A 15,745-nucleotide genomic window follows, 5' to 3' on the forward strand; every position below is an offset into this window, starting at 1 on the left:
TAAATGCACCCAGTAACCTAGCCCTAAGCCAAAGAATCCCTGAGATTCATTGATATATTGATCTGAAGTTTCCAGTGGCTATCTTACAGAACAGACCAGGTCATTATAGTTGGTCATTTCATGTAACATTCTTGGAGGGACTTTTTAAATTCACACTTTGTTAATATAAAATAAACTTTGAGCATTCTGCTACACGTTCCTTCCCACTTAACCAACCGTGATAGAAAGTCATGGTTGCTAACCAAGTCTATCTTTCCTTTTCACCTCTGCTATACAGATGTTCTAACCCAAGCAGACATGCCTGTTTAAATGAATAGTGCTGGTTCATTTTAAATTTGATTGCCTCGGTAAAGTACTTCATTTTGGAGGAGAAATGAGGGCTGGTTTTTAAGATGTTGCAGATGTCTGATTGGTTCCATTGTGGAGTACCATGTGTAAGAGGGTGTTTTTTGATGCTAATTCTGTCACCTGCTTTATTGGTGTGCACAGTAAAATCTGTAGAGTTGATGGCTACTGGAAGTTTACAGAGTTGACAGATCATGATATCAGTCGCAGCCTAATTAAACTGAAATGCAACATTCCCACTGAAACTGTGCTTTATGCTTGACTGTCTGCAGAATTCCAGTAACAAGAGAAACTCTTTATCAGTTCTGTTTAAGGGGATCGTTCATGATTGCAAGTTGGCTTCTTATTGATTTTAGCTGGCGGTTGTTAGGATTCTTCAAGGATTTGTTCTGAAATTCATTAGAGCGGCAGAATTCTACCGGGAATGGTATTCTGGTGCTGACAGACTTTGTCTTGATTTAAAACCTTCTACACGTCAATCGCTCCCTGAAATGACTGCAGCAGGAAGCGTTCTTAGTCTGATGAATAGAGTGCAGAAGAGCAGAGCCAGCTTCTGAAATGGATGGTGGGGGGTGGGTGGGGGGGGGGGGGAGAGAGCATAGTAACCAAAGGTGCACAGGGCACAGTATCAGTGATCTGTACAAAAGTTAATCTGTTCAACAAAACAGCAGACCCAGGAAAGGACGCGGCCAGCAATGCCAGTTCTGGGCACCATAAATCTTTCTGCTGGAGAGAGTTAATGTCTGGTAGTTTGCCATTCACTGTTGCATTAATAACACTGTTAAAAGAGCAGCAACTACATGTCATTTTCCCTTGCCAAGGAACACTAGGTAGGATTCAGTGGGTCTGCTTCACTGCTATATTATTCTATAATTGCCATAGGATGAAGATATTATTAGAACATAGAACATTACAGCACAGTACAGGCCCTTCAGCCCATGCTGTCATGCTGACCTTTTAACCTACTCTGAAATCAGTCTAACTCCTCCCTCCCTCTGCTTTTCCTTTTTTTTTGGCGTGTGCGTGCGTATGTGCGTGTACGATGCTGACGGGACGATGTCTTTTTTCATGCCTTTACAAGGCGTGGAGCGAGAGAGAGAGAGAGAGAGAGACTGTGTGGCGTGCCACTCCTCACACAGACATTTTGCAGTATTTCTCCCTTTATTTTACAAGGTCGAGTTGCAATTTCGACGCTCAACCTGGCATGGATGGAAAGCGTACTCGGGAGCGGCCCTGACTGGATTCGAACCCGGGAACCTCCATTCCAGAGTCCGGTGTTGATGTCATCGTGCTACCAGCCGGTCCTCCCTCTGTTTTTCTATCATCTATGTGCCTATCTAAGAGTCCCTTAAATGTCCCCAATATATTTGCCTGTGCCACCACCCCTGTAGGGGTGTTTCATGCACCCATCTCCTTTGTGTAAACAAAACGTACCTGACAACAACCTCCCCCCCCCATACTTTCTTCCAGTCACCTTAAAATTATGCCCCCTGGTTTTAGCCATTGTTGCCTTGGGTAAATGTCTCTGACTGTCCGCTCGATCTATGCCTCTTATCGTCTTGTACATTTGGTTTCTAGGGATTGGGCAGCATTTGAGACCAGTGTTGGAGCTGGGCTGGTGAGATGTTGACAGTGAGTGCACAGATTGTGTCCAGTCTCGAGGTCATTGAATTTCCTGTAGTACTACATCCATGTCTTTGAGGCACAGCTATGGTATCTCCTCAAGTACTGACTCATCCTTCACTCTGTAGGCCTGGAGAGCCTCTTGGCCTTCTCTTGACTCATCTCAGCCTGCAGAAAGCTCTTTAATGCACTGCCAGTAAAGCACAGAGCCTGCTGTCTCCCATATTGTGCCATTCTTCAAATTTCCTAAATAATAGTTCCCAAATGTCTGCCAGTTCCATTTTATATGGTGCAGACAGACCTCAAGTCCTGCTGGTTGTACTTAAACACTGCTGGCCACTTACATAAATGGAAAACTGAGGTGATAACTTAATGGTTAATGCAGGCTGCAGATGGCAGTCATGTGAAACACGTAAAACGGCAGCTGGATGAGATCTGTATTAAAACCAGCAGGCGTGGCATAATTGTGCATTGGGATTATTACTCCTGTTTTCAGTGGCCAACCAAACTAATCCCTATTATGCTTTTTTAATGTGAAACCAAAGCACAAGGCTGATTAACTATTTAATTATATACAATGCTTGTTTTAATGCCTGTGTAAAACTTTATTTTCACATTGTATATTTAGCTGGATGTTGGAATCCCAGCTGTACAGAGTTAACAGATGGCATATTTTCTACAGAGAGGAACTCTATTGTGCGTTTTTTGTTTTCACATCTGTAATAAACATGTTTCAAGACTTACTTAACCTGGAGTACTTCAGGTTAGAGAGAAAACTGTAGATCATGTTCATAAGTCCATAAGATATCTGGGTAGAATTAGGCCACTTGACCCACCGTGGCTCCGCCATTTCATCATGGCTAATCCCACTTTTCCTCTCAGCCCCAATCTCCTGCCTTCTCCCCATATCTCTTCATGGCCTGACCAATCAAGAATCTATCAACCTCTCTCTTAAATGTACTTAAAGACTTGGCCACCACAGCTGCCCATGGCAACAAATTCCACAGACTCGCCACTCTCTGGCTAAGTGAATTCCTCCTCATTTCTAAAAGGATGCCCCCTCTACTCTGAAGCCGTGTTGTCTGGTCCTAGACTCTCCCACTATAGGAAACATCATCTCCACATCCACTCTGTTAAGGACTTTTAATATTCGATATGTGTCAGTAAGGTCACTCCTCATTGTTCCGAATTCCAGTGAATTCAGGCCCAGAACCATCAAACGCTCTTCATATTATAAGGCGTTCAATCCTGGAATCCTTTGTGCGAACCTCTTTGAACCCTCTCCAGGGTCAGCACATTCTTTCTAGGTTAAATGGCCCAAAGCTGCTCATGATACTCCAATACTTCATTAACAAGCAAGACTTGCAATTCATCTATGCAACAAGACAAGGATCTATTTCTGTTAGTTGTGCCAATGCTGTTAACAGATCCATGTGTTCTCTTGCTTGAACAGTGACATAATTTACTGGTTGTCATTGTCCGTGTTCATGGATGTTTTGCTCACTTGTCTGGTGAAGCAAGGTGTTAGTATAACAAAATGGGTGTACAGATAATTTTGTTAGGAGAAGTCTCCATGAGAATCTGTGTTAAATTATCTTCTCCCTCTTTGCCAAGTATGACTTGCCAGAATATTGTGTCTTTTCTGAGTCTGCTTTTGAAGTCCACTGGGAGGGTCAGTTTGTCTTGCTGTGGAATACGGGGCAGATTTTTCAAAGTCAGAAGTTCTTGGCTCCATTCGCAGTTTCCAACGTTGCAGCTCTGTACTGATGATAGCATGCTAGCTTTGTGTTAGAGTGAGCTGGATAATCAGGAGATACTCACTTGCCCCACAGGGAGTATCGCTGAAATGCCGAACAGGCGTATTCTTGATGGTAAAACCATCCCATTAAGGCAGTATTCCTATTCTTGTTTGCCCTTCCCGGCAGGGGTGTACCAGTCACCTTGTCCTGTGAGTTGGTCTTCTCCTGCCATCTTACTCCGAGCGATATTGAGAACAAGACTTCTGAGTTTCTGAATGATGATTGTAGGGTGGCCTCTCGATCTGTCACTGTTGGGATTGCCCGCGGTGGTGCTGACTTTCCAGGTCCCAAACTACATAGAGTTGAAGGTGTCTCTATATAACTTCTTGTAATGCAGGTGCGCATTGCACACTAACCGCCACACAGACTTGAAAGAGCAAAGCTTGATGCAGTCTGAGACTGAAGCCTGAGAAGGCAGGAGATTGAGCTGTGCTGTGAGGACATTAACACACGTGATTAAGAACCAGTCCAAATGGGTGGGCTCTGGTTCAGTTTCCTTTCCCACTTGCTGCCCTCACCTTAACGCCTCCCTGTTCCTTCATTATCCTCCCAACACCCCTCAAACTCTTCTTCTCCATTGTAATCACTCTTTGCTCTGGCTGGCACCCTTCACTTCAGGGCATTCCTTCGCTTGTTCTTCTCAGGCACTCTGCTGTCCACTCTCACCCATATCTCATCCACCCAAATTGGTCCCTGCTCACTCCCCCCCGTCTTCATTCCTGGGAGGAAAAGAAATGTAATTCTCACTGCAAGTATGCTGGGCGTGGGGCAGGGGTGCGGCTTGGCGGATGCTGGTTGAGGGGAACCACGGTAAGAAGCAAATGGAACAAGGGGAAGCATTGTAGGAATAGTGAAAGAGTCAATAAATTTGCAGCTATATTTCTTATTTATTTATTGAGATACATGGAGTAGGCCCTTCTGGCCCTTCAAGTTATGCCGCCCAGCAACCACCCAATTTTAATCCTAGCCCAATCACGGGAGAATTTACAATGACCAATTAACCCACCAACCAGGACGTCTTTGGACTGTGGAGGAAACCGGAGGAATCCATGCACTCATGAGGACAACATACAAACTCCTTCCCGAAAGCGGCAGGAATTGAGCCTGGGTTGCGGGTACTATAAAGCGTTGTGCTAACCACTGTGCTGCCCCATCGATACATGCCTGCTCCATCTGTGCAGCCCGATGCCGCGCTTGTGCCCCCACGTGGCAGGTATCTTCATCTGTTGGAATGACAGGCACCGATCTACAAGAAGAACCATGTTGATCGTCTCCTACCATCCCACAAGGATAGCTCCCCCCTGACGGTGTGCCCACCCCAAGCAGCAGCCGCCAGGGTGTCTGTCACAATGAACATTTGTGAAGAAGCCTTTGGTTTCTCCACCACAAAACACCAAGACTGGTTTGATGAGAATGACCTTCGAGTGCAAGTGCTACTAGAAATGAAAAGTGTTCTTTCTTGGGAAGCAATACCCGATGAAGAGACGATAGATGAAAGAGTGCTGAGATCCAACAGTAGGCTAATGGCCATGACATCAGCACACACAAGTCTGTCTGCAGCCTAATTATAAAGCCAAGAACATACAAAGATAAATAAGAAAGCAATCAGTGCCTTTGAAGTATTTCTTAGAAGGAATACTTCAAAGAACTCCTCATCTGTAACTCAATCCTTGACCTGGGTCTCTTTGATTTAATTCCACAGGCTATCTCAACCAGCCCAGACTGTGATGAAGCCAAAATAGTTCCGCAGAAAATCAACAGTGCTTCATGTAGACTGTCTCCCTGCTGGATTTCTAAAACCTGGCAGAGAGGAGCTTCAGTCACCAATTCACATCCTTGTCTCTTGTATCTGGGAAGAGAAGGAGCCTCAGAGACATCATAGCCATGATCACAGTGACAAATGCAACTCCAGTATCCACAAAAGTGTCTCTCTACTGTGTGAGGAAAGTCTCCTCAACCACCAATAATTATCTGAATTACGGAGTAGATTCCATCATTTGGAGGCTCAATAAATATGTTTATCACAAGTCCACCAAGAGAAATGCAGGAAGTGTTATCAGTCATTATATTTGGGCTCTTCTGACCTGAATAAAGTCTTTGACTGTCAATCAGTACGGGTTATGAAAATCCCTTCTCAGATTTGGCCACCCATAGAAATTCAGTTCCATCTTACATCAGCCATGTGATGCAAGCCATGATCTTAACAAAGGGCCCCACAGCAGATCCAACCTCTGTGCAGACTGGCGATGAGCAAATTGACTGCAGTAGCTCCCTCACTACCCACTCAACCACCAACCCGCCTTGCACAAGATGCCCTACCTGTGGCAGGGTCTGAAGGTCCCACGTAGTCTTGATAACTGAATGACCACCTCCTGTGCCATGACAAAATAAACCTAATAACTTCTAACTTCTGATATCAGTCCGATTCTCATGATTGAACATTTTCTCAGAAGATACATTCAGATTATTTCTGTAATGTCTTTACATTGTGTGTATTGTAGTCTTGGCTATTTAAGATCATGAAAGAAGATAGGAAGTTAAAAATATCCACGGAGTATGCGACAGAGCTCCAGGCAACCCTGTAGTCAAGTAAATGACCATGGAGTAGAAGGATTAAAAAGCTGATAAGGGTTAAATTTGGTTAAATTAAGACATGTTGAAGTAATCCCAACTTTGAACAGTGTGAGGGTAACTCTGGGATAATAGTGCTATTAAATAGATGTTAAATACCTTAAAATAGATGAAGTAATTATTTGGTTAATGTGAAAATACACTTCTTTTGTTTTTTGTTTTCCCTAGAATAATGTGGAGCTGCAACACAGTGACCATTACAACATGTTTGAGAAGTCTGGGATTCACTTTTTGGAGATCTGCGCTGCACAGGCAGAGGATGCTGGGAACTACACGTGTTTAGTGATAAATAGTTCGGGGAAAGCAATGGCCACTATTGAGCTCGTAGTTCAAAGTAGGAATATTTTCAGGCTATTTTTCAAAATATTGTTTTCCTGAGTTGTCATGCTTCAATTTTGAAATCTATCATGTATCTTAAGCATTGATGTTTCAATTGGAAAGACCACCTATATTTATAAATTTGAAATTGCTAAATGCCTTGAAATAAATAATGAATTGTTTCCTCTGACTTTAATATTTCTATCATACCTTAAATCATTGTTAAATAACTTCATTAAGACTTGGATATTAAGGCTTACATTGTAACTGCATTTCACATCTGGAACCAATTCAGAGAATTTTTTTTTCCTTTAATTTTGAATTTTGAAACCTTAAGCTTTCTTAACCTTAACATAAACAAGAGATGTTGCAGATGCTGGAAAGCCAGAGGAACACATAGAAAATGCTCAAAAATTCAGCAGGTCAGGCATCATTTATGAAAGGAATGAAGAGTCGACGTTTCAGGCTGTGACCTTTCATCAGAACTGGAAAGGAAGAGGGAAGAAGCCAGAATACGTGGGTGGGGGAGGGGAAGCTGCCAGGTGAAGGGAAAGGTAGGTAAGTGGGGGTGAGCTGGACGAAGTGAGAAGCTGGGAGGTGATAGGTGGAAATAGTAAAAGGTTAAAGAAGAAGGATAGGAGAAGGAAAGTAGACTTTCTTATTCCTGATGTGCACTAATATGACCTGGACCAAGTGAACAACAAAAAGATATAAATATACATTTGCGCTTTACTGGACTGCATGTGCCCTGAAATAAAAAGCTCCATGCTAACTCTTTTGTTCCTGCCTAGTGTACATTTTGAGTCAGTCATCCAGAAATGCTTGTCCTCATTTCTTGCAATTTCAACACACATTCTGAAATAGTAGATGGTTTCTGCCCTAGAAATAATAATCGGTGGTCTAGATTATTCTCTATAAATCAGAGAAAGTTCTTGTTAAGTCAGTGGGACTAAAGGTCAATAAGTCCACCATAGAACATCAGACACCATAGCATACAGCAGACCATTCTTCCCATCATTGTTCCATCATCTTTGCCAATCTCCATTTTTTTAGAGTTAGATATGGCCCTTGTGAGTTAGATATGGCCCTTGTGGCTACAGGGGTCAGGGGGTATGGAGGGAAGGCTGGGGCGGGGTTCTGAGTTGGATGATCAGCCATGATCATAATGAATGGCGGTGCAGGCTCGAAGGGCCAAATGGCCTACTCCTGCACCTATTTTCTATGTTTCTATGTTTCTATCATGTCTGTGCTGACAGTGGTGCCAGTCCAAATGATTCCCAACTGCCTGTATATGGGCTATATTCCTCGTCTCCTAACTGTTCATGTTCCTGTCTGAAAACCTCTTGAATGTTGCTATCAGGTTTGCTTCCACCATTATCCCTGGTATCAATCACTCTCTTTGAAGAAGAAAACTTGCTTTGTAAATCTCCTTAAATTTTACCCCTCTCACCTTAAAAGTATGCCTTCTAGTATTTGAGATTTCCTCCTGGGAAAAGGATATCAACCTTATCTATACTTCTCACAATGTTATAAGCTTTTATTAGCTCTTCCCTCAGCCAATGACTCTCCAGAAAAGACAATTCAAATTTGCCCTTCTCACCTGACAGTTTGTACTCTCTACAACAACCTGGTGAACCTCTTCTGCACCCTCTCCAAAGCTTCTATCCTAGGATCTCCTTCCCCAGGTCATAATAGATACATTGGTTGTAATCTACCGACATTCCCTCAATTAGCTAGCATCCCAAAGCAACCTAAAACTCCAAATCTATATCACCTGACTGTCCAGCATTTTGTGTGGATTTCCAGCATCTGCAGCGATTCTCATAGTTAATATATAATCCTAGTTGTGGAGAGAGATAGAAAGCAGAAAGTTTTCAGTCAGCATGGCTAATATGTGGTATTGAGGAAATTCTAGAATTTATTTTTGAGGAGGCAATAGCTAAACATCTGGAAAATCAAATGGCAATCAAACATTTTAATGAAATGGTCACAAGATTGATTCCAAGAATGGTATTTGAGGACAAATTGGGCAAGTTTAGATTAACTTCATTGGACAGTGGAAGCCAAAACCAGCTCCACCAAATAGTTGCACCAAGTTGTTAATTTCTAAGACTGAAATTTTAAAATTACAAGATGTTCTACAAATCCATGTATATATACAATTAAATGGTAGATTTAAATATGTGCTTGATTATAATCAGAGAAATCTTTCTGCATGCATTATTATGATTGACCTGAGCTCAGCCAGCTATGAATTTGCTCTTTATTTTGTTTGAAGCTCACTGTGAGAGTTGGCAAATACATTTCAATTGAAAAGAAGAGTAATATTAACAACCATCATCTTCTCCCTCAAGCCCTGCCTTCTCTTGCAATCTTTTCACCTAACTGCTTTCTGAGAGACAGTTCTAAGTTCTCCTAAAGAGAAAATTGAAGTCTCTAGCTTTGTTTTTGTTTCATCTTGATGCTGGTGAAGAAACACTCTCATTTCCATATGCTATTCTATATCCTACTGTGGTCTTTTTGATCACAATTCCTTCAATTTCACATAAGCACTGAAAATTCAGCAGGTCAGGCAGTATCTGTGGAAAAAGAAGTAGAGATGATTATGGTCTTTGATGTGAAGCATAAATTCAGTTATTCCTTTCATTGATACTGCCTGATCTGCTGCCTGTTTCCAGGATTTTCTGTTTTTTTTTCCAGACTTCCAGTACTTTTGTTTTTTTTTTTAAATCCCTCAGTTGTTTCTCTTGGAAATCATCCTGCATTCTTGAGAAGGCTGATTCTTTTTAAACTTACAGCTGCTGTTCTATTGACCAAATACTGCAACTTTCTTTGGTACTTGCTCTGCCATGCATTTTAATCTTTACTTATCAAGATTTTCCAGTATACCTCAGACATTGCAATAGAAATATCAGCTGCAGGTCCAGTCCACAAAACTCTGACATTATTTCAGCTCTAAAGATTAAACCCTCCTTACTCATGACAGCATGATATACTAATCTTTCTAGTAGTTATACGGTTAGATTCAGGTTTTATTTAACATACCAATAAGTATAGTTGTGGCAGGCACAGCTACTGTCTTTAGACTAAAATCAAAAGCCAGTTTTGTTTTGAAATTATGAATTTATTTATCCACCTATTTGAACTGATGCAGTTAACTGAAAGGAGGATGGATCTCCAGTCTTTCTCAGCCAATTTCCTTCAGATAGGTATGCCTGTTTTATCTATAATGAGCTTCATTTTGTAATCAGATCTTCCACGTTTTTCCAAGTAACTCACATTTTAGAGAAAGAACCATACATGGCCACATCTCCCAAACTGCAAGAGCTGGATAAGAAAACAAGAGCCTTGTGACTACAATTTTCCCATAGATATTTGCACTGCTAGAGAAAAAAAAATGCGTCTAACTATGTTAGGAGAATTGTTTTTCTTCTCTGCTTCAGAATGTGTATTTATACATGAACCTCATAATGAAGCAGGCAGACATTTTGCTTCAATAAAATAATGTCCAAGTTAATTTCCATTATTTTCTTTTCAGGTAAAGACTCAGAAGCTAAACCGTAAGTATATTCTAGAGGAAAAAAAACTATTACAAGTTCAAGATGTGTTTGAATAATTGTACATGTCAAAGTCTCTCATAATGCTTAGCATTTATTAAAGAAATAATGTTTTACTCTGAGGGGGAAGAAATACAACAACGAAGTAACAACACTTTGTTTCGATTAATAGTGCATCAGTCCATCCAAGAAGCAATGGAGCTGAGATATTTGAAATTCTGGAATCTAAATGCACAACTTCAAATGGCATCCAGGTGCAAAAGATGGTGAACAAAGTCACTGTTTTACCTAATGAAAGCTTAAAAGTGGCAAAAAGCACAACAGGAGTTTTTGAGAAGGAGAAGCAGAACCTTAAGACTGAAGAGAGGATGGACATAAAGCAGGAAAACAAGTCTCACCCAGAGCCAAACGCAGAAGACAAATATGCCAAGCTGCACCAAAAAGCAATAAATAGCCTAACACTTCAGGAACCGCAAGAAGAAAGAAAGAAATTTTCCATTGAACAGAAAGCCCAGAGCACTACTATAACCCCTAAAGCACAACCATCCCAAAACAGTAAAATAGTGTCCAAATGTCAGACCTCCCAGAGCCTGAGAACAACCCCTGAACAACACATGTCCCAAATTATCACAACAACTAAACAACAGTCATCCTACAGTCTTATAACAACACCTAATGAGCAAATGTCCAAAAGCATTACAACAGTATCCAAAGAACAGATGCCCCAAAGTGTCTCAACAACTCCCACCCAACAGAAAGCTAAATGGACCATAACAGGGCCCACCCAGCAGAAGTCTGAAAGTTTTACAGCGGCTCAAAGTCACCAGAAATCCAAGAGCAGTACATTGCTTCAATCGTGCATGATAGAGGAGCAGCCCGTCGCCAAGACAAAAGATGTTCCAGGAAGGCAGATAGAAGAATGTAAGACCGCTGTTTCACAGATCAACGTAGAGGGTTGCAGAACCATGCAGCATTCACAAAGAGGGACTGGCAAACCTTCCCAACAGGAGGAAAACAAGAAGATCACAGACCGAAAATCACTAATTAGAGAATCACCCCCGGACTTCCTTATTTGTCCTCAAAGCCAGACAACACTAGAGGGTGAAGAATTGAAGTTCAGATGCAAAAGTAAGTGAATTAATGAATGTATTTCTGTGGCCTATCTTGGCAAATAAGAAAGGATAGTTTTCTTTAATTTTGCCAAGTCCGGAATTAAAATTAATTAATTAATTAAATTTGCTATCAATGCAGAGTAGGCCCTCCCAGCCCCTTGAGCCATGCCCCCCAAGCAGCCCTCGGCAAACAAGATTAACCCTATGGGACAATTTACAATGACCAATTAACCTACTCAATGCACATTTAGACTGTGGTGGGGGTGGGGAGGGGTGGAAGATCCTGAGACCCTGAAGAAAAACGCAAGCATTACACAGGGAGGACGTACAGAGACTTTTTACAGAATGGCGCCTTAATTGAACTCTGAACTCCAGAACACCCCAAGGCATAACAGCCTCACACTAACCACTATGTTGCCATGGTACCCAATGTGTTACACACTTATTTTCAGTGATGTTCACATACAAACACGATTTTTAAACTCTCAGATATTGTATATTTCTATCATGTGTGGCCTGTTGGACAAATGGGATGCATACTATCTTCTTGTACAATCTTCAGGGCAATAGCCATGCAGATAAATTTAACCATTGGCCTATTGGCTGTTATTTAAAGCTACCTTTGGCATCATATTTATGTACAGGAAAATACAGTACTGTGAAATAGTCTTGGATAGATATCTTTAGCTAGGGTGCCTAAGACTTTTGCACAATACTATATTTGTCAAAGTGGAGCAGAGAGCACGTTTGTAATTCTGGCAGAAGCAAAAGGTGCTGGGAACGGTGAGGGTGGAGCACCATGGGTGGGGTGTGGAGCACAGGTCAGGGAAGTGGGCAGGGGGTGGTATGGGTGTAGACACAGCCAGCCCTGAGGCAACAGGTAAGGTCACTTGATTGCAAATAATTGGTTTATTGATCATTACAGAGTGTCTCTCTGGTACTTTCCTCTTCCCCCCCATTCCCCTCTCCCTGCCCCCTTCCCATTCCCCTCTCCCTCCTCCTTTCCACTCCCCTCTCCCTGCCCCCTTCCCACTCTCCCTGCTCCCTTCCCACTCTCCCTGCCCACTCCCCTCTCCCTCCCCTTCCCACTCCCCTCTCCCTCCCCTTCCCACTCCCTTCTCCCTGCCCCGTTCCCACTCCCCTCTCCCTGCCCCCTTCCCACTCCCCTCTCCCTGACTCCTTCCCACTCCCGTCTCCCTCCCCCTTCCCACTCCCGTCTCCCTCTCCCTTCCCACTCCCCTCTCCCTCCCCCTTCCCATTCCTCTCTCCCTGCCCCCTTCCCACTCCCCTCTCCCTGCCCCCTTCCCACTCTCCCTGCCCCCTTCCCACTCTCCCTGCCCACTCCCCTCTCCCTCCCCTTCCCACTCCCTTCTCCCTGCCCCGTTCCCACTCCCCTCTCCCTGCCCCCTTCCCACTCCCTTCTCCCTGACTCCTTCCCACTCCCGTCTCCCTCCCCCTTCCCACTCCCGTCTCCCTCTCCCTTCCCACTCCCCTCTCCCTGCCCCCTTCTCACTCTCCCTGCCGCCTTCCCACTCCCCTCTCCCTGCCCCCTTCCCACTCTCCCTGCCGCCTTCCCACGCCCCTCTCCCTGCCCCTTCCCACTCCCCTCTCCCTCCCTCCTTCCCACTCCCCTCTCCCTCCCTCCTTCCCACTCCCCTCTCCCTCCCTCCTTCCCACTCCCCTCTCCCTCCCTCCTTCCCACTCCCCTCTCCCTCCCCCTTCCCACTCCCCTCTCTTCCCCTTCCCACTCCCCTCTCCCTCCCTCCTTCACACTCTCCCTGCCCCCTTCCCACTCCCCTCACCCTCCCCCTTCCCACTCGCCCTGCCCCTTCCCACTCCCCTTTCCCTCCTTCCTTCCCACTCCCCTCTCCCTCCCTCATTCCCACTCTCCTCACCCTGCCCCCTTCCCACTCTCCTCTCCCTCCCCCTTCCCACTCCCCTCTCCCTGCCCCCTTCCCACTCCCGTCTCCCTCCCCCTTCCCACTCTCCTCTCCCTGCCCCCTTCCCACTCTCCTCACCCTGCCCCCTTCCCACTCTCCTCACCCTGCCCCCTTCCCACTCTCCTCACCCTCCCCCTTCCCACTCTTCTCTCCCTTCCCCTTCCCACTCCCCTCTCCCTGACCCCTTCCCACTCCCGTCTCCCTCCCCCCTCCCACTCCCGTCTCCCTCTCCCTTCCCACTCCCCTCTCCCTGCCCCCTTCCCACTCTCCTCTCCCTGCCCCCTTCCCAATCTCCTCTCCCTGCCCCCTTCTCACTCTCCTCTCCCTGCCCCCTTCCCAATCTCCTCTCCCTCCCCCTTCCCACTCCCCTCTCCCTGACCCCTTCCCACTCCCGTCTCCCTCTCCCTTCCCACTCCCCTCTCCCTGCCCCCTTCCCAATCTCCTCTCCCTGCCCCCTTCCCACTCTCCTCTCCCTGCCCCCTTCCCAATCTCCTCTCCCTGCCCCCTTCCCACTCCCCTCTCCCTGCCCCCTTCCCACTCTCCCTGCCCCCTTCCCACTCCCCTCTCCCTCCCTCCTTCCCACTCCCCTCTCCCTGCCCCCTTCCCACTCCCCACTCACTGTTCCCTTCCCACTCCCCTCTCCCTCCCCCTTCCCACTCTCCCTACCCCCTTCCCACTCCCCTCTCCCTCCCTCCTTCCCACTCCCCTCTCCCTCCCTCCTTCCCACTCCCCTCTCCCTCCCTCCTTCCCACTCCCCTCTCCCTCCCTCCTTCTCACTCTCCTCTCCCTGCCCCCTTCCCAATCTCCTCTCCCTCCCCCTTCCCACTCCCCTCTCCCTGACCCCTTCCCACTCCCGTCTCCCTCTCCCTTCCCACTCCCCTCTCCCTGCCCCCTTCCCAATCTCCTCTCCCTGCCCCCTTCCCACTCTCCTCTCCCTGCCCCCTTCCCAATCTCCTCTCCCTGCCCCCTTCCCACTCCCCTCTCCCTGCCCCCTTCCCACTCTCCCTGCCCCCTTCCCACTCCCCTCTCCCTCCCTCCTTCCCACTCCCCTCTCCCTGCCCCCTTCCCACTCCCCACTCACTGTTCCCTTCCCACTCCCCTCTCCCTCCCCCTTCCCACTCTCCCTACCCCCTTCCCACTCCCCTCTCCCTCCCTCCTTCCCACTCCCCTCTCCCTCCCTCCTTCCCACTCCCCTCTCCCTCCCTCCTTCCCACTCCCCTCTCCCTCCCTCCTTCCCACTCCCCTCTCCCTGCCCCCTTCCCACTCCCACTCTCCCTTCCTCCTTCCCACTCCCCTCTCCCTGTCCCCTTCCCACTCTCCCTGCCCCCTTCCCACTCCCCTCTCCCTGCCCCCTTCCCACTCCCCTCTCCCTGCCCCCTTCCCACTCCCCTCTCCCTTCCTCCTTCCCACTCCCCTCTCCCTGTCCCCTTCCCACTCTCCCTGCCCCCTTCCCACTCCCCTCTCCCTCCGTCTTCCCACTCCCCTCTCCCTCCCCCTTCCCATTCCTCTCTCCCTGCCCTCTTCCCACTCCTCTCTCCCTCCCTCCTTCCTACTCCCCTCTCCCTCCCCTTCCCACTCCCCTCTCTCTTCCCAGTCCCACTCCCCAGTCCCACTCCCCTCTCTCTTCCCCTTCCCACTCCCCTCTCCCTCCCTCCTTCCCACTCCCCTCTCTCTTCCCCTTCCCACTCTCCTCTCTCTTCCCTTTCCCACTCCCCTCTCTCTCCCTCCTTCCCACTCCCCTCTCCCTCCCTCCTTCCCACTCCCCTCTCCCTGCCCCCTTTCCACTCCCCACTCACTGTTCCCTTCCCACTCCCCTCTCCCTCCCCCTTCCCACTCTCCCTACCCCCTTCCCACTCCCCTCTCCCTCCCTCCTTCCCACTCCCCTCTCCCTCCCTCCTTCCCACTCCCCTCTCCCTCCCTCCTTCCCACTCCCCTCTCCCTGCCCCCTTCCCCTTCCCACTCTCCCTGCCCCCTTCCCACTCCCCTCTCCCTCCGTCTTCCCACTCCCCTCTCCCTCCCCCTTCCCATTCCTCTCTCCCTGCCCTCTTCCCACTCCCCTCTCCCTCCCTCCTTCCCACTCCCCTCACCCTCCCCCTTCCCACTCTCCCTGCCCCCTTCCCACTCTCCCTGCCCCCTTCCCATTCCCCTCTCCCTTCCTCCTTCCCACTCCCACTCTCCATGCCCCCTTCCCACTCCCCTCTCCCTCCCCCTTCCCACTCCCTTCTCCCTGCCCCCTTCCCACTTCCTTCTCCCTGCCCCCTTCCCACTCTCCCTGCCCCCATTCCCACTCTCCTCTCCCTCCCTCCTTCCCACTCCCCTCTCCCTCCCTCCTTCCCACTCCCCTCTCCCTGCCCCCTTCCCACTCTCCCTGCCCCTTCCCACTCCCCTCTGCCTTCCTCCTTCCCACTCCCACTCTCCAT

At 47.3% G+C, this 15,745-nt stretch overlaps 1 protein-coding gene across 2 annotated transcripts in view; it reads left to right on the top strand.

The window, feature by feature from the left end:
• The window catches only part of LOC140199600 (myosin light chain kinase, smooth muscle-like), a 356,925-nt gene that overhangs the window by 173,164 nt on the left and 168,016 nt on the right, over positions 1 to 15,745 (top strand). For both annotated transcript variants that reach the window (XM_072261938.1, XM_072261940.1), the window contains exons 6-8: positions 6,567 to 6,732; positions 10,255 to 10,276; positions 10,446 to 11,401. In XM_072261938.1, coding sequence (XP_072118039.1) covers positions 6,567 to 6,732; positions 10,255 to 10,276; positions 10,446 to 11,401 — 1,144 coding nt within the window. The remainder of the gene's footprint in view (positions 1 to 6,566; positions 6,733 to 10,254; positions 10,277 to 10,445; positions 11,402 to 15,745) is intronic.

Source organism: Mobula birostris, chromosome 6 (genome assembly GCF_030028105.1).
Source record: "Mobula birostris isolate sMobBir1 chromosome 6, sMobBir1.hap1, whole genome shotgun sequence".
NCBI classification, from domain to species: domain Eukaryota; kingdom Metazoa; phylum Chordata; class Chondrichthyes; order Myliobatiformes; family Myliobatidae; genus Mobula; species Mobula birostris.